Source organism: Pleurodeles waltl, chromosome 6 (assembly GCF_031143425.1).
Source record: "Pleurodeles waltl isolate 20211129_DDA chromosome 6, aPleWal1.hap1.20221129, whole genome shotgun sequence".
NCBI classification, from domain to species: Eukaryota; Metazoa; Chordata; class Amphibia; order Caudata; family Salamandridae; genus Pleurodeles; species Pleurodeles waltl.
The window spans coordinates 1,111,794,435-1,111,814,432 of record NC_090445.1 but is presented as its reverse complement, the minus strand read 5'-3'; the positions used below and the strand labels follow the sequence as shown (position 1 = coordinate 1,111,814,432).

The following is a 19,998-nucleotide window of genomic DNA, read 5'->3' as shown; positions in this document are numbered from 1 at the left end:
TGTGCTAGTGCACTTCACTCTGTATTAGCATAGAGTGCAGCGTTGCCGAGTGTCATAGAGTGGAGTTGTGCGGACTAGATTGGTGTTGCCTAGACTGGAGTTGTATAGCGTACAGAGGCGCAGAGCGCAGTGGCGTAGAGAGGTGTAAAGTGCATTGGCATATAGTAGAGTGGAGAAGAGTGCAGTGTCCCACGGTGCAGTGGTGTGGAGTGGTGCTGAGCAGAGTGGAGTGGAGTATGCATGGTGTGGTAACACACTACCATTACAGGCAAAACATTTTTGACTGAAATGACCAATACATTGCACAGACATACAGTTTTTCAAATAAAACTATACAGTGCACAGACGATGATGTGTGGCAATTTCCTCACCTAATGCAATGATTTGTTTTAATCATACAGAGGTATTTGTTTCCAGCACAGTTCAGAATTAACATAAATGTGCTTCATTTATTCTCCTAATTCTGATATGTTGTGAAGTTTATTTAAATGTTGTCATGGGATAGAAAAAATCTCTTTCCTAACCACAGTATCCAGCAAGATTGTCGCATAAATCCTCTCACTTTGAAGTCAGCGAAAGAAAAGTAAACACTAAGGGCCTGATTACAACTTTGGAGGAGGTGTTAATTCGTCCCAAAAGTGACGGTAAAGTGACGGCTTTACCACCAGCCGTATTACGAGTCCATTATATCCTATGGAACTCGTAATACGGCTGGTGGTATATCCGTCACATTTGGGACGGATTAACACCTCCTCCAAAGTTGTAATCAGGCCCTAAGTCCCCAACAAAGACAGAGCCTGACATTTGACCTTATTCTTTGAATGCACAGCAAATGTGATGAGATAAGACCAAGATTTACAGCCTGTTTACAGAAAGGGAGCACTCGGAAGGATAGTGTAAATAAAGTTTGGGCAAGGGAAGGGACGATCTCAAGCTGCATAGCATAAACCAAATAAAGCCAGCAAAGTGAAAGCAACGAAATGTGAGTTGAAACCACAAAGACAATGGCAAGCAATGGGCGGAATGTATTCCCAAGGAAGCTTTATAAATGTACTTAAAGTGACAGGCGTGGGATACTTTGTTGGGAAAGTCCAGTATTTTAGTCCAGTCCGTATCTTGCAGAGGTTTGGCCACATCATTCACCCAGGTAGTATGAAGAGAAGACCTGGAGTGGTCTCAATGTTGCAGGAAAGGTCTATACACCCATTGTATCAGTTTACCACCAGTCCCTATGGTGTAAACCTTCTGGCACACCTCATGTAGGGTTAGTGCTAGGTGGCAGACATGAAATAGTGCATTTACTAATTGTTTAAGGTGGTTGTAAGTAAGGAGTTGACCGGGGTGAAGATGGTAGTCTTCCTCAAGGATTTGTAAATTTAGTAGCTTGCAGTCCAGAAACAAATCCCCCACTTTTAAGACACCTGCAGCATGCCACTGATGGAGTTGCTTTGAGCACAGCCATCCTGTGCGAGTGGGAAGGCTTAGCAAAGATAGTGCAGGAGCACAGGGTTTCTTCGTGTCAGTGAGTTTATAGGTTGTAGCAAGGCAAGAGAAAGCTGTACATGATAACCCCAGCTGGTGATCCGTAGAATGGTCAGTAGGAAACAATGAGCAGCACAGTAAGCCCTCTTTAAAAGTCTTTACGAATAAACCCCATCTCATGCAATGGGGCGGGCAGAAAGCCAGTGATCCACTCATTGGATCTGTGCAGCTGAATAATAGCGTGCTAAGTCCCAAGGGCCTAATCCACCCGCAGTCTCGGGTAGCTTTAGAATGGAAAGAGCTACCTAACGGCGCCCCAGCGACAAAATCAGATGTGTGACTGAAGAAGAATGGGCAGGCAAAGGATTGCAAAATAATATTATTTTCGGGGTAGCACACCATCTTCACTAGCACCATGTGGCCCACTACAGAAAGCAGAAGAGAAGACCAAAAAGGAAACTGGGCTCGTAGGGACTGTGACGCTCTGCCTAGATTTCCATCCTGCAAATCAGTGGGAGAATGGTAGATATTAATCACTAGATATTGAAAGGTATCCGGTTCCCAGTTCATTCTGAAGTCTAATTGTATATAAAAGGGAAAACAGTGCCATATGCTAAAGAAACACTAATTACATTTTAAAGTTTTTACATTTTGTTTGCGCAATTTACATCCCAAATATTTTGAAGATTCTATGTGTACTTGACACTTAGGGATAACCCAGATCACTAGTTTTGTTTTTGCTCAATTTCAAAACCATTTTAAGACATGGACAAAGCGGGCAATTGCCTTGCACAACCTTGCAAGGGGTCTGGCCCCTGCTCATCCTTCACAAGCACGGACAGCGGAGCTTTGCACCAGAAGAGTTTGCCAAGGTGGGTGGATGCTGCTTGTTCATCCACTTGACAGTGCCTCTTCTGTTTTTCTCCTGTCTACAGAGACAACTCCCCAGGTTCCCAATACCTTCCGATAGTCTTGGTGGACCTATCTTGTCTGATTTTAGGAATTGTCCTACCATGTTCTTCTCTTCCTTATTTAACTGGTTCTTAGCAACAACCTCCCATTTGATCTTGATTTCATTCTCCTCTTTTATTTTTTATGTTTGGTAGTCCGGGCACCCAGTTCTGAGATAAATGTAGAGTGCCAGACATACACACTCTAGTGCTGTGAGACCACAGGCATGTCGTGGGTACCTCACATCCTGACATTAGGTGTGAGACTGTCGCCCACACCATCTGCCCTGCCTCATTACATTTTGTTTAGGTTGAAAGTCCATGGGCGGTTGGGGTGAGACATATGTTTTTGTTCAATTTGTTTAAACTGGCATAAGGTTAATTACCTTAATGTTTCCCAAACTGTTTTCCAGGGGTTTTAAAATGTTCAGAAACATAATCAAAATGTTGTTGTTACTTTCTCTTTAAGAAAGATTGGGTAGATTTGGGTACGGGTGATGGCCTTGACAGTGCTGAAGGCCATTAATTTACTACTGAACAAGGACCTAATGTGACACCTGAATGTAGCATACCAGGAGGCAATCACAAAAAGACCACAGTTGAATAAATAGTGCTATGTTATAAAAGAGTAAATAAATACACTGATAACATAGTGAGGCATGGCCTCTCTTGGATGTGTCTGTAAAACTGAAGTTTGTGCTTGAATTTGTGTCCTGAATTTTGACCCTTTGTCCTGAATGTTTGTCCTGAATTTTGACCCTATGCCCTGAATTTTGTACAGTTCTCTCCAGAATTTGCCTCAATGCCAAGTGGTCACCCTAGCCAGTGGCAATCATGTAGCTTGCAGGGTGCACCAGCACCATCGTAGTGTTCACTGTCTGCAAAGTCCCCTGCACTGCCCAAGCCCGAAGTTAGTGTCTTCATCCTGGATGCATTTCTCTGACTTACTGTTATATAGTTGCTATTGAGCGTCCGCCAGGGAACTGAAACAGTTAAAACAAATATTTAACTGGTGTTTTTAGAAGCACAGCGGGTATTTATTGTTTACGCATTGGCCGATTGCATGCTGTCATTCTGGTTTCCTCGCATAAGGCCAATCACAAATGAGTTGCATGTTTATATTTAACAGATGTTTTGCTAACATTGGTATCAGTATAAAAAAAATCTTGTTTCCTGGGAATTGTCTAATGTGCTGTTTCTCAGTTAATGTAAATTTGGCCCATTTTTTTTTTTTCTTGCAGGTGGACCTCTCTTATACGATGGTATCAGCATGAACTTGAATTCAAGGTCCCTGAACGGGTCCCAGCGGGTTGTACTGGATGGTTTCCTGTCAGAGGATGAATGCCGTGAACTACAGAGGCTTTCAAATGTACATGCCCAAGAACCCACGCCGTTACTCTGTGTGTGTCTGTCTGTCTGTCTGTCTCAGGGCCAGTAATGATTGCTATTGACCTTCTGCTCATACTTTCCAGTTGTTTTATTATTTCTCTTCCAGTTTAATTTCGAACAGGCTGTCCTCACTCAGGTTTTGCCCTTCACTTAATGGCCCTCTCCCTCGTTCTAAACCACCCACAGTGGCTGGGCCTACATGTCGAGTAGCGGGCCTTTAAAACCAGACATAGCCCTTAGCTGCGGGCTATAACACAAAACTCTTCTATGGCATTCCTCTGCTATGTTCTGCCAAGGTCATGTGAAATGTTGGGTGTATCACAGTGTAAGGACCCCCCAGAGCAGTAAAGAGAAGTTAGCTGTGCATGGCAAATTTAGCTCCTGGCAGGCCATTCTCCTTACACACTTGAGTCCTGGCTGCTGACTATTATGTGTATTTTTTTCACTTCAATGTGTATTGAGTCCGGTATATCTAATATACATTCTTGTTTTACAACACTCGGGGTTCATTGTGGCACCACAAAAAAGAAGCCTTTAGATTGAGTGCTTTTAGTTGTGATCACCTTAGTCTAGAGGTGTTTTCATAAAGTTGACTTGAGCTGCTGTTATTAGTTTGCTGTTATAGCTGATAACCATGGTTTCCTTTGCATTTGCTCCGCTTGAGGCTCGTGCATTGTACACCAAATGAAATCCAGAAAATGGTGGCATGGTAGCAGTGTAAATACTTCTGCGTGATAGCGTTACTTCTTCACCATCACAAAGTATGTACTGCTAGTTGTAGTGTTTTACTGGTAGTGCAACTGCAGGTCATACAACTAGTGCAACTAGTGCTCGATATTGTTACTCTTCATTCCCCTTGTAGGTGCCGTAGAGAAGGGCTACCAAGCAATCCGTGCTGTTGGTCAGCATGTAAGGAACTATTTCTCTAATACTCGCTCTAGCAGCACTACCATGTCCACGTTCCTACTGTTTGTGATAATAAAGCGCACAATTTCATGGTACCGCATACCGTGCATTTGCCAGTGTGAACAAATGCGGCTTATTTGATTTGATGATTACTTGTGTCTTACAAAATGTCATAAATGTTACAGGCAGCTGCCTCTGCTGGAGATGGATATGGAGGTAAAACGTCTCCACACACTCCCAATGAGAAGTTCTATGGAGTAACTGTATACAAAGCACTGAAGGTAAGTTTTAAAGTTCACTTTGTGGCTTATTATACACCCAAGCGCGTGTAATCGGATTTAGTGCAGTTAAAATGGCTATTCTGATATTTTTTATGTATTCTCAAACCAAAACTGTCTTTTCAGGCTGTACTGGTAGGTTTAGTCTTCCTTATTCCATACTTGCGGATCTTATGCCAGGTATTAAAACGTCTGCACTGCAAGTGGTTGTGCATGTATAACTGCAGACACAATGCCTTTAGGACCTGCTCCTCTCCTCTGCTACACCTTTTCACCTGGATGTCACCGACCACAGCTGCTTGTCCTTCATACTTTTTCTCCTGGAGCCCTTCTCGGACAGACTCTTCTACAGCCTTGATTCTCCTCTCCCTCTGCTTAAGTTGACTTGATTGTAGAAAACATTGTCTGAATCTGTGTCTCTTTTATTGGTAAACTGCTTTATTGGAAGTCAGACATTTCTAGGTTCTGTGCTCTTTGGAGCATACAGTGGTTCAACACAGGAAAGCCGAAGAGACTCAGTGGTCTGTGTTGAGGAGTCCCTAGTTTTGCAGGAGTTCGTTTTTTTCTGGGTGCTGTCCTCAGCATTGTGAAATGTGCCATTGTATCTCAGGTTTGTCTGTACTTCCTCTAACAAAGGTAGGTCAAAAGCATGTCAAATGACTTACTGGACAGTGCTCAAGGGTGCTGCAGGTGCCTCTTAATTGTTTGCGAGGTCTGAGTCTTCCAGGATCAATTTTAAAATCAAAAAGTATCCAGCATGAGGTGAACGTCCAAATTCTCAAGTGGCTGCATTGGATATCACCAGTGCTTTAACCCAGTTCGGATGTTAAAAGCACTATTGAAGACAGAAGCATAATTGCACGTAAACACTGGGCCTTATGAAGAGTTTTCCAATCAAACGGGGGGAAAATGCTGCACAGGAGAACCTCCTTTCATCAGCATTCAGTAAAGATGAAAAAGGCCAAATGGCCTACCACCAGGTTCTAATTATTTCGTTCTGGCGTGGGAAAGTTTAGTGCCCTCCCACTCAGGCATTGTGCTCCTAAATTGAGAAGATTGGCTGATTCTGCAGGAATTGTTGGGCACTCTGACATTGACCAGGACCATTCTATTGCCTTAGTTAAAGAAGCTTCAGCCAGAATTTCCCTCAAGCACTGCCTCGTGGGGAAACTCGCTCTGGCTAATGTACATAATCCTGTCTAGACAATTTTGTCCTTAGGAATTCAGAGCCAGTTGAGCACATTAGGCTTGCTAGCGAACCAGGCCGAGCAACCGGTACTCAGGTTTCCAACTTGTTTTCCTCAAATGCTGCCTCCAAAGAGGCTAGAGCTGGATGAAGTGCAAATGTAGGAATTCTATCAGAAATGTTATAGACTTCAACCCTATGATTGACTTGAGTAAATTCATGATCCTAGAGATATGTTTGTGACACCTCCAGTAAAGGATCTGTCCAACTGGCATACTAGGTGCTCAGAGGGGTCCATAGTGCCAGTACAAACTGATGTACAAAGAATTGTACCCCAATTGCTGTTCATGCTGCATTGGAGAATGTCTGTGCTGTTCCACATAAGTGGGTACGTTACTTTGTGGTTGTGACAGCCCTGAACAGAGATTACCCATACTTTTGCATCTTCTGGGAAAGTTAAATTCCCATCCATAAAAAGTGTCACCAAAATGTCTTCTTTTGCCGCTAGTGGGTGAGTTTCGCTGTAATGCTAGTAGGGACTCTCACTTTGATTTGAAGGAGGAGTGCATTTGGGCTATGGTTTCTGGCTGCCCTGAACTTGGGAAGCTGGCTGCCATTTTGCTGCTCACTTGAACCGAGTGAACCGTGACAAGGCACAGTTAGAAGCATGAATCATGGATTTTAAATCCATCTCTTGAAAAAAATTGCTCTGAATGGCTACGGCTGATTTACTAACAAAGAATATTAATCTTTCCTCCTGTGCTGTGTTTGATATCATTTCTTTGGTCTTCCAACTCACTGTGTCAGACCTATGTAGTGGCATTAAGGGTCTGCAGGAATTTTGTAACATATTTTGCCAGCTCAATGCTGCGATGAAACATCACTTTCATGGCTTGTTGAGTTTATTTCTTCTCTTATAAACTTGCATTGACTTTCTATGTCACCCACACTTTTAAAACCTTTGACCTAGCGATGTTAGACTGGTGATTCAGAGGGTTAAGTTCTAAATGAGTGAGTTGCACTCTCTGGTGCTATAAGCCTGCTACAAGTTTTCATAGAAACAAAATTGTGCTCCACACACATCCAACATTCCTCTCAAATGTGCTCTTGGACTAGCACAGTAATGAGGATGCCTCCTTCCACTTGCCCCAGATCTTGGGTACTGAAATGGCAATCCTTACCATGGATGCTGGATGTTATAGCCAGCAAAGACAAAAGTCCTCCAGTTCTGAGTGCAGAGGTTGTCCGTCTCCAGAAAATGACACCTCCGTGACCTCCGTTTCGTCTCTTGCATTTCTGAGCTGTACAAATGGGTTAATCTCCCTCCCTAATGTGGACATCTTTGCAAATGTGCTGATGGTCAACAAGATAGTTTATCAAACGCACACAATGTGACAGGAGGAATGCTTGCAGTTCATTTAAGTGCTGTCTATTGCTTGGGGTAGCATGCCATCTCATTGTTCTTCTGCCACCATGCACATCGGTGGGGACCCTGCCGTATGCGTTGCGCTCATGTGCCTGCCCCAAAAGTGTTGTGCAAGAAATGTTCACGTTGCTTTGACTTGGCTTACACAGCTCATTAGTTCAGAGGAACGTATGAATATATAAGACCAAAGGTTACTATTAACATGATTAGTAACTTGTACATTTTATTTCACATCTAGTTTTTTTAACCTTCAGTGACAAGAATATACATAACACATTTCAATAACCTACATCGTAAATAGATAAAGTACTGTTGTCAAAAGCAAATGAAGTGAAATCTAATACTATGTCCACCCCTGCAAACTATCTCATGAAACGATTAGGCATTTTTAGCGGTGATGGAAGCCACCTCCTAGGTGCATGGATATATTATATTGTAGACATTCATTGAGTGCGAGCTGCTATCTGAAAGAGCCCGTGTTCTGGCACCGAAGGAAACGATACTCAAGGAAATAGGTTCAGGGCGGAGTGAGCAGTCAGGTTTTATCTTTTTCTTAGAAGAATTGTAGCAAGGAGCAGTTTTGATGCTCAAAAGAACAGTTTGGTAGTAAGGAAATCAAAGGAGCGGTCACCTGATTGACCGTTCAGAAAACGTCACTAACAGAGGTTTAGATGAATAGCACAGAGAAGGCGAAGAAAGATATGAAATGAATTTGTTTGTAAAATATGCCTGTCCTTTATTATTAATGTTTTTAGACAAACACAGAGGATTTTAAAGCAGCACCCTTTGGCCATAGAAAGTCAGTGTAATTTTTTTAAAGTGTAAAGAAAAAAGACGAGTGAAGTGGAAGCCTAATTGTGACCTCGGCTGCAGTGTTTTGAATAATTTGCAGGGTTGGGACTTGGTAGACTGGGCAGCCCAGGTAAACAGTTGTTGTAATCCATCCTGGATGTAACCAGGGCTCCGGGTGTCTGTCCAGCAATCATCAAGTGGAAGTATGCAAAGATTTTACAGCACTTGGGAGAAGTGTTGCTGAGTAGCAATAGCAAGTTAATGAGGAGACCTCAGATGTCTTTTGGGCTTGTTGGCTGTTGTTTCATATATTTACAGCTACTCGTACCTGTATGTTATGTCTTTCAGCCAATTTTCATGTTGTAGTGAAGAACCCGATCCCAATTCATTATTATTGGCCTTTCAGCTAAGAGAAGTGTGATAGCAGTTAGCTTCCAGCTGCCACCGATGTCTCTTTAACATATCCCAATAGTGCAGTCTTGGATAATGGTGAAAAGCGGGTCTGGATCCATTTGCTAATAGAATTTTAGAGGATATGCATATCTGTAACCGATTCAAGTTGCAGACACATAGGCACCTGTATTAGTACTCATTTTCAAATTGACATCCTAAAGAAATGCAAAACATCTGCTGGTCCTCCTTTGAAAGGAGTGCCTTTAAGAATGGTAGTGGTACCATAGCAGAATACAGTAGTACTCTTTCAACTATTACCCAATTTCCCTGTTCGATGTGGCAAGGAAAGACCTGCTCAATCGGTTACAGGGAGGGTTGACAGTATTATGACAGAGGCAGAAGCTGGCTTCAGGGCATGTGTAGATAACATTGATCAAGCAGTCAGATTATTTATGATTTCATACAAGTTTACTATCATAAGGAAATCTTCACTGTACCTGATATTCGTGGATCTGAAAGACGCGTTCAACCTAGTTGGTCGGGACAAGTTGTGGAGATCATTGGTTGAACAGTGGGCCGACCTCCACCTGGTACGTGCAATAATGTTTCTCCATGCTGACAAAACTGCTAGAGTCAGGTATGGTTTGGTGGCGAGTGCACTGAAACCTTCCCAGTAGAAAAGAGTGCACAGCAAGTCTGTGTGCTGGTGCCTGTACATTTTAAGCCTTTTCTTAAATGATGCAGTGGAATATTTATTTGATGAACCCCTAAATTTCCATATCATAACTGTAAAAAGGGTTCTGATACTATTATTTGTTGATGCAGTACTGATGGCGCAAACAGAAAACTCAATTCATAGGTTATTAAATCGATTCATGGACTATTGTGATAGGAAATCCCTGAACATCAACGAAAGTAAAACAAAGAGTATGGTATTGAGAACTTTTCTCAAGCGGAATCATATAATAGTTAGTATCTCCATTGAAACTGATAATCAGTACGATTATCTGGGGATACGGTTTGCAGATAAATTGCAATGGGGGAACCGCATTTAGAAAGCAACTATTGCCTTGAGACAATTGGCTGGGGTAGTCCTGAAGTTTAAACACAAGGCAGCTGCCAGATGTAGCACTCTTTTTAGCTGCTGAAAGCTCTAATAGAAAAACAGAAACCTTGAAACGTGGTGAGCCTCCAGCACCAACCATGATTCATTCCGACATCCCTACACTTAAGGACCCTTCTTTCTGAACTGTAAATTCTAGCACCTCCAAACATACAGTGCCAACTTGCTATTAATTGTCATTCATACATTTGTGGAACAGTTGGTTAAAAATGCCACAGGCAATACCACAAGTGATCAATCTCAAAAACAAGAGTACCACCAGATGATTACACCCATGAAGACAACAAGGGTGAAACTGGTGACAGTGGCAAGCAACTCTTCCTCAGCAAGTCCTAAAAAACATCCTTGGAAATGAGAAATGGCCCAGCTCAATGTCGGTCTTTTCAATGATTCTGTCCCCTATTTGTTTTTAGTTTGTGTAGTGCTCTTGGAGTTTTTCATATTCATATTCCATGACTTTTAACTTTGTACCTGTATTTGTGTTGTCGTTGGGTGCTGCAGGGCAGGCTTGTGTGTGAGCACGGTCTTACTTGGCAATTTATGTGATGTTACTAATGAATCCATTTAGATGCATATGATTCACTTGCTTATTGCAGTAATGTGTTTGCTATATTCATATATGACTTGTATGGCCAGTTGTATGTGATTTGCTCTCATTAGACCTTTGTATTGGCAAGTTTGTCTTCTTCCTTTTTCATTTTAAATCTTGTGTGTTTTATGAATTGGGGGTTAATCAATGTTGCTTTTTCTGCAATTTAGATCTTTTTGATTTGAGGAAGCATGTTGAGTATGTGAGTCAGGTGTTTTTTTTCTTCTGACTTTATTTGATTAAAAGCAAACTTTACTTTACAAGGTAGGCGGAGTTAGATAAGTAAGTTTGAGTTGGTAAAGTCTGTGTTAGCGCCCCCTTCTGTCCTGTTTGTTGATGCATCATTCCTCTTTGTTGGGGAATTAGAATTAATTTTATTTCTGAATGGGTGTTTTTAATTTTTCTTTTTTCACTATTATGGATATCCTTGACAAGTCTCTAACTGCATGGAGAAAAGTCAGGAAAAGGGTTGCCTGCCACCAAGTGGGATAACAACGTTTTACTTTTCCATCAGTTTAAGAGACTACTACTGTTTCGTCTGAAAATCCAGAATGGCTCACGAGACGTATGCTCCGTGAGGGAGCTCTACTCTGGGCCCCTAAATAATCCACTAAAATCCGCCTCCAGATATTGACCTGCCTCCCATAGGGGGAGAAAAGTCGCGGGTTGTCGGTCAGCATGGCGCTGGACCAGGAGTGCCTGGGGACACATGCCAAGGAAGTGTGATGCACAAGACCAAAACACAGGTCTGGTCCCTGTAAAGAAATGGCTCCCTGTTGCAGTTACCCCCCACTTTTTGCCTGATACTGATGCCGACTTGACTGAGAAGTGTGCTGGGACCCTGCTAACCAGGCCCCAGCACCATTGTTCTTTCACCTAAAATGTACCATTGTCTCCACAATGGGCACAACCCTGGCACTCAGGTAAGTCCCTTGTAACTGGTACCCCTGGTACCAAGGGCCCTGATGCCAGGGAAGGTCTCTAAGGGCTGCAGCATGTCTTATGCCACCCTAGGGACCCCTCACTCAGCACAGACACACTGCTTGCCAGCTTGTGTGTGCTAGTGAGGAGAAAATGACTAAGTCGACATGGCACTCCCCTCAGGGTGCCATGCCAACCTCACACTGCCTATGGCATAGGTAAGTCACCCCTCTAGCAGGCCTTACAGCCCTAAGGCAGGGTGCACTATACCACAGGTGAGGGCATAGGTGCATGAGCACTATGCCCCTACATTGTCTAAACAAAACCTTAGACATTGTAAGTGCAGGGTAGCCATAAGAGTATATGGTTTGGGAGTCTGTCAAAAACGAACTCCACAGCTCCATAATGGCTACACTGAATATTGGGAAGTTTGGTATCAAACTTCTCAGAATAATAAACCCACATTGATGCCAGTGTTGGATGTATAAAAAAATGCACACAGAGGGCATCTTAGAGATACCCCCTGTATTTTACCCAATTGTTCAGTGCAGGACTGACTGGTCTGTGCCAGCCTGCTGCTGAGAGACGAGTTCCTGACCCCATGTGGTGAGAGCCTTTGTGCTCTCTGAGGACAGAAACAAAAGCCTGCCCTGGGTGGAGGTGCTTCACACCTCCCCCTGCAGGAACTGTAACACCTAGCAGTGAGCCTCAAAGGCTCAGGCTTCATGTTACAATGCCCCAGGGCATTCAAGCTAGTGGAGATGCCCGCCCCCTGGACACAGCCCCCACTTTTGGCGGCAAGTCCAGGAGAGATAATGAGAAAAACAAGGAGGAGTCACTGGCCAGTCAGGACAGCCCCTAAGGTGTCCTGAGCTGAGGTGACTCTGACTTTTAGAAATCCTCCATCTTGCAGATGGAGGATTCTCCCAATAGGATTAGGGATGTGCCCCCCTCCCCTCAGGGAGGAGGCACAAAGAGGGTTTAGCCACCCTCAAGGACAGTAGCCATTGGCTACTGCCCTCCCAGACCTAAACACACCCCTAAATTCAGTATTTAGGGGCTCCCCAGGACCTAGGAAACTAGATTCCTGCAACCTAAGAAGAAGAGGACTGCTAAGCTGAAAAACCCTGCAGAGAAGACGGAGACACCAACTGCTTTGGCCCCAGCTCTATCGGCCTGTCTCCCCACTTCTAAAGACACTGCTCCAGCTACGCTTTCCCCAGGGACCAGCGACCTCTGAATCCTCAGAGGACTGCCCTGCATCTAGAAGGACCAAGAACTCCCGAGGACAGCGGCTCTGTTCACCCAAGACTGCGACTTTGCTACAAAGAAGCAACTTTGAAACAACTTGCATTTCCCGCCGGAAGCGTGAGACTTGACACTCTGCACCCGACGCCCCCGGCTCGACTTGTGGAGAACAAACACTTCAGGGAGGACTCCCCGGCGACTGCGAGACCGTGAGTAGCCAGAGTTGCCCCCCCTGAGCCCCCACAGCGACACCTGCAGAGGGAATCCCGAGGCTCCCCCTGACCGCGACTGCCTGCTTCTAAGAACCCGACGCCTGGTAGGGACACTGCACCCGCAGCCCCCAGGACCTGAAGGATCCGAACTCCAGTGCAGGAGTGACCCCCAGGAGGCCCTCTCCCTTGCCCAGGTGGTGGCTCCCCCGAGGAGCCCCCCCCCCCCTTGCCTGCCTGCATCGCTGAAGAGACCCCTTGGTCTCCCATTGATTTCAATTACAACCCCGACGCTTGTTTGCACACTGCACCCGGCCGCCCCCGTGCCGCCGAAGGTGTACTTTCTGTGTGGACTTGTGTCCCCCCGGTGCCCTACAAAACCCCCCTGGTCTTCCCTCCGAAGACGCGGGTACTTACCTGCTGGCAGACTGGAACCGGGGCACCCCCTTCTCCATTGAAGCCTATGCGTTTTGGGCACCACTTTGACCTCTGCATCTGACCGGCCCTGAGCTGCTGGTGTGGTAACTTTGGGGTTGCTCTGAACCCCCAACGGTGGGCTACCTTGGACCCAAACTTGAACCCCGTAGGTGGTTTACTTACCTGCAAAAACTAACAAACTCTTACTCCCCCTAGGAACTGTTGAAAATTGCACTGTCTAGTTTTAAAATAGCTATATGTGATTTATGTGAAAAGTGTATATGCTATTTTGATTATTCAAAGTTCCTAAAGTACCTACCTGCAATACCTTACATTTGAAGTATTACATGTAAAAGTTGAACCTGTGGTTCTTAAAATAAACTAAGAAAATATATTTTTCAATACAAAAACCTATTGGCCTGGAATTGTCTTTGAGTGTGTGTTCCTCATTTATTGCTTGTGTATGTACAACAAATGCTTAACACTACTCCTTTGATAAGCCTACTGCTCGACCACACTACCACAAAATAGAGCATTCGTATTATCTCTTTTTGCCACTATCTTACCTCTAAGGGGAACCCTTGGACTCTGTGCATACTATTCCTTACTTTGAAATAGGGCATACAGAGCCAACTTCCTACAGTCCCTACCCGCAGTTTAAAACACTGGAGAGAGTTCCAAGCTGAACCGGCAGGCAACAGCTGGCCCCCCTCCCTCTCCTGGCAGACATCGATCGGCCCAGGCCTAGAGAGACCCCGTAATAGAGAGGCACTGGATAAAAGACACATTCGGGGGATCACTGTAGAAGACAGGTGACAGCACTACTGTTCAAAATGGACCCGAACTCCAGAGGAGGAAGACTTTTGTCCTTAGGGTGACTCAGAGACCTGAGGGCAGCGTGCGCATCTGTGGCACAGGGGCTAAGACACAAGGCAAAGGAGAGAGAGAGAGACACACCACTCAATACCCCGTGAATAGGGTATCTATGAGAGACTTCCTTCTTTCCCCCTAACACTATTCTTATCAAATATGCCAAACAGAGTGACCCAGACCAGATAGCCTACTAAGATAAAAATCCGTGAACACTTTGAGACGTTGACCAGTAGATGTGGAGACCCATAGAAACGTGTGAAGACACACCTCAGTCTTGTCACTGATAGGTCCGACGAGCCGCAAGGAATGTCCAGTGGGGCACTTAAGGGACAAGGAAGGAGAGTTGGGGAGAACCCCAACAGGACATCCTTCACATTGAAAGAGACAGCCATGGGATAGGACAGTGACCGGAAACCCCCAAAACAGGGCAAAATGGACAGGTATACAAAAAACATTCCGCCCCCGCCGGGCATTTATCCACCGGCTGTCCCTGATAATGCAGCCCTTCTCATGACCATAGAGTCCTTACATGAAGCCCTGGAGGTAAAGATGGGCATGGTGCGCTCTGAGGTCTCCCTTCTACTACAGGACCTACGCAGTGTGACGGAGAGGGTCAAGGAAGCAGAGATGGGAATCTCGGAGCTAGAAAATACGGTAAAGGACCTCTTTAAAGTGGTGTCTGAAGCCCAGGTCTCCACATGACAATATCCTAGAGGTTGGGAGATGCAGAAAATCCAGCTTGGAGAAATAACTTAAGATTCATGGGCTTCCCTGAGGGGGTAGAAGGCTCCAATATGACACAATTCCTGCAAGAGTGGCTGCAGCTCACCCTGTCCCCTGATTGATTCTCCTCCTGTTTTGTAATAGAAGGCACATTGAGCTCTCTGGGGTTAGACCCCCTTCTGTAGCCCCCGAGACTAGTGATAGCGAGATTCCTGAACTTTCAAGACAGAGATATGATCCTCCCTAAAACACGCAAAAAGGAAGAAGTCTGACACGAGAACATAAAGATCATGGTGTTTCCAGACTACACATGAAAAGTCCAAAAACAGAAACTGACTTTTGATTCCATCAAGGTCAAACTATGGGGACTCAATTTGCGTTACATGCTCCAGTTTCCCATGAAGGTTATGATACTGTTTCAGGGGAAGACCATTTTCTTCCCTACTCTGGAAGAAACCTGAGAGTGGTTGGAGGAACGACAAACACTACCCTCCCACCCAAAAGAGGGGATAAACTCACATACTATCGAAGAGACATAGACCCGTCCAGACACCTGGCAAACCCTTAGGTAGAGAGGTAGACGCTCATGCCAAAACCAAGAACGGATGCACTTATGAAACCCACACAGTTGGTGACAGCATTACCACACCTCTGACTCAGAGGAAGACCGACCAGAAAAAACAAAAGAGATTCCCGGAAGGGGGACTTAAAGGGAATTGATAGGGGAGAAACCCAAGACACCAAAAATAGTACCACACATCCATTGGCAGCAGCAATCGCAAATCTGGAACACAAGTTTCCACCCACCCTCCCCCAAAATGAGGAGGCAGTGGTTATATCAAATACAGCATTATTGTGGGACTGGCAATGAGATCTGGGGCTGAATGGATCTATCAACAACACCTTTAAGCTTGGATATCAACTGCCCAACAACAGCATACAAAGAGACACTTCACAGACTTTGGGTGCAACATCATGGAGAACAGATGAGTGGGCCCCGAAAGGAGCGCCAGAACATTTGGATCTGATTATTTCCTCCCATCTCTACTGTGTTCAAGGGTGCCTGAGGATGAATGAGTGGGGAACACTGATTGAGTGAGAACGTTGGGGTAAGTATATCACTACCCGAAAGTGTATGAGTGATTTGACTGGGCAAAAAAATAAAGTGAGAAAACATTGCTTTGCTCCTATCTTGATTTCTAGTGCTAATTTTTGAAAAGTTGTGGGAGGGGGGAAGCATACTTTTCAAGCTTACTGCAGAATGCAGTTGCTTTAAACACATGGGGTTATGCATCCATGTGGGCAGAGGGTAAGGAAGGGGGATAGGATTAGGGGGTTCATAGTTTCCTTCATCAAGTCACACCATTTCCCACCTGGCAAGACACCAAGATCGTTGAGACATGTTTGTCATCACAAAACTGTTTGCGCCTGACACAGATAAGGATCTGTCTCAGAGCTTCACTACCATTTCATCGTGGAATGTGAAGGGATTGTGCAGCAAAATAAAAAGAGGACTAGTGACCACATATATAAGCCGCCTGAAGCCAGATGTATTCTTCCTACAGGAGGCACACCTAATGGGAACCAAAAACTGCGTTCTTAATAAAGGAGCCTACACAATCCTAGCACAGGCCAGCTATACCTCAGGCTACCAGGGAGTAGCTATCCTTATCAGAAAGCCTCCCCCCCCCCCCCCCATTTAGAGTTCAGAAGACGTGGACTGACCCAAACAAACATATATAGCCATCAGGGGATTATGGGGTAGGTAAGACATCACACTAAGCAATGTGTACGCCCTCAAGACTGCAACAAACAACACTGAGAAAGGTGACTGGAATACTGTTAGAAACAGACTTTTCGCTACACATAGTGGGAGACGACTTCAATAATGTCATAATCCCAAGTCTAAATAGATCACGTTCAACCCTAGACTCCCTGAGGGACACACCACTGCCTAACTTTGCACATTCCATGGGCCTCATTGACCTCTGGCATAAGTATCATCCACAAGAACCAAATACTCTTACTATTTTGCCACCCATAAGGCCTTCTCTTGCCAATGTGTTGGCCCCAGCAGGAGAAATCACCAAAATCACCAAGGCAGACTATTTGGCGAGGGGAATCTCAGATGACTCGCCACTTCTAATCACCCTGGGGCCCAAAGACCTGCCACAGAATGGCGCCTAAACGCCTGTGAGCTGAGAGACGGAACTAAAGGTAGATACAGAGCTATACTTCAAGGAGAACAAAGATTCAGTAGACACAGCATTGATTCTATGGGAGGCCTTTAAAATGGTACTACGTGACAGAGCCCAGAATGTTAGCGAATAAACTATGGAAGAGAAGCTGCTGGCCCTAGAGAAACATGTGGGAACAGAGCCAGACTCCATGACACTTCGCACTCCAGAGATACTCCAAGAAGAGTATTGAGCTCTGGCAGATAGAGAAGTGAGGACACAAATCTTAGCAGCACAACATAGGCTATACATCGCAGGCAATAAGGTGGGTAGATTACTAGCCCGGTTGGGATGTAAAGAAGTTGAGGCACACTGGGTGCACACTATAATAGACGAAACACACATTGTCCATGATACCGACAAGGTGATAGTCCAAGCATTTGCCCAATATTACTCAGACCTCTTTAGAGTACACCCATTAGTGGACGCCCCTCAAATAGATGAGTACCTACGACACATCCCACTACCGACAGATAACCATAATACCCTGGAAGGCCACATTATTCTCCAAGAGGTAATAGATGCAATAAAGCACCCTAAGCTGGCCAAGGTGCCTGTCCTAATGGGCTGCAGGCAGAATGTTTTAGGAAAAACTCTAATATCCTAGCACCTCTTCTCCTACAACTCTGTAACAGGGCTCGACAGGACGGGTGCCTTCCACCTGACTTGCGAAAGACAATAATAGTAGACATTTCAAAACTGGGAAGACAAGCCACACAGTGTGCTTCCTATCACCCAAAGTCTGTTCTCAATGTGGAGACCAAACAGTTGGCAACAGATCTGACCACGAGATTGATAGCTGTGATCTTTCCACTAATCCACAATGACAATATGGATTTATGCCCAACATATCGATTAGATACAATCTGCATAAAGTATTTAACTGGATAGAAACAGTCAAAGACAGGGAAGACCCATATGCCAACTTACATTGGACGCTGAAAAGGCCTTGGATGCTCTCCACTGGCCCTTCTTGATGAAGGTCCTAGGGAAGTTCATCTTTGAACCCACATTTAGGGAATGGATCGGACTCTTATATTCTGACCAGATGGCAGTGGTCTGAATGAATGGGACACTATAGTTGGAATTTCCCATCAGACACGGAACTAGGCAGGTTCGCCCGCTGTCTCCTCTCCTTTTCTGCCCTGGTTTTAGAGACACTGCCTGGTCTGATCAGGACACATTCACAATACGGGCTTCCAGGCACAGAGTGAGTTAGCTGAAGAGGAAAGAATTTTGCTATCCCGGAGATATTAGAAGTCTTTGTCCCATATGGGGTGCACTCCGGTTATACTATAAATTGGGGGAAGTCAGGTTTTTAGCCGTTGGGAAAATAACAAGGGATAGGGGCACTCCCTAAACAGCTGCAGATCAGGAGAGAGGGCTTTAAATAACCTGGCATCTTTGTCACCTGCGACAGCGATCACCACTTTAACCGGAACTTAGCCCTTGTTTTGCAGGAATTCCAGACAGACGTCTACCCCAGAATAGCACTTCAAACCGTACAGCAGAATGGAAGAATAGCACCTCCTGACATCCTGGGCAACCTACCCGATAGCCATTAACGACTGGGTCACTTACCCGTCGACCATCATACGTACGCCGTGGAACGTCTCAAGTTCCAAACTAAGTTGTATCTGCACTACCTCTTCAGAGGCAAAGGAATACAGACCCTGCTACTGGCTACACATGTAACCATAGATGCCCAGACCAAAACACTGAGCTGCATAGGATGGGAAAGGGAATATGCTAGGCAGACTCAGCTTTGGTTAGGAGCAAGGTTCCACGAGATTAGCAATTTAACAGATGTTAAAGAGTGGGATCTTATCGGGGTCCCGAAACTAGGAGACCTACTTGAGAATGGTGAGTTAATCACATTTGACTCTCTCCAACAAGACTATTTATTGTACGACTCATAATAATAAAAGTACATGTGATTACAACAAGCAGAGAACCTGGCTGTGACAGACATCCTGGACTACGGCCCCCAGGAAGGTACACTGCCCCAGGAGGAAATACAGGAGAAGGCTGTCTCATATACCTACAAAACCATTAACAATAATATGCCAGACAAACTAAAGAAGGTTAGGGAAAAATGGAAGGCTGAAATGGGAAACTTGGACGATACAGACCCGGAAGAGGCCTTGATGCACCCAAGGGAATAGACGATCTAGTCAAGGCTCCAATTGATCCAATATAGATCCTTCATAGAGCCTACTATTACCGAGCCTGATTACATCACTTTGGCAGAGACACCAAATTGCTTGACATATGGGGAACACAAGGGGTCATTCTATCATACACTCTGGGACTGTCCAGATGTACATACATACTGTTCGGAGATTAGTATGGGACTAAGCCGAGTCCTCACCATAGGTATACCGTTAGACCCCAAATATATCTTTTTTGGTATCCCAAAGGATTTAGATGTCCCAAGCTCCAAACTCCTCTTAAGTAATCTGGCACTGTTAGTGGTGAAAAAAGATGTAGCAAAGCATTGGGGAGCCCCGGAGACATCCACCTTGACGGAATGACGTAGGGGGATGGACCATTAAATGGTAGCATAGCAGGTCACGGATGAAGCAAGAGGCTGCCCCAATAAGTTTGCTAAGATCTGGGGATCATGGTGTAAATATTATGACCTGACTGTGCTGACCGAAATGTTTGCAAAGACGCAGAATTGATACCTTTGATTGTCATGATACAAAAGCATGTTGTTGTAGAGTGGTATGGCGTAAACCCGCACGTATTCATTGATAGTGAGACTGATATAGACTGTCCAGAACAATGTGCATCAATGTGTGGCGCTGGGCGCTGGGGGAGGGGGAGTGGGGATTGAGGACTTGATGAGTTATT

General features: G+C 44.9%; 1 protein-coding gene across 1 annotated transcript in view; it reads left to right on the top strand.

The window, feature by feature from the left end:
- The window catches only part of P3H1 (prolyl 3-hydroxylase 1), a 179,035-nt gene that overhangs the window by 107,758 nt on the left and 51,279 nt on the right, over positions 1-19,998 (top strand). Inside the window, exons 9-10 of the mRNA XM_069240258.1 lie at positions 3,674-3,801; positions 4,913-5,008. Of these exons, the coding sequence (XP_069096359.1) occupies positions 3,674-3,801; positions 4,913-5,008 (224 nt within the window). The remainder of the gene's footprint in view (positions 1-3,673; positions 3,802-4,912; positions 5,009-19,998) is intronic.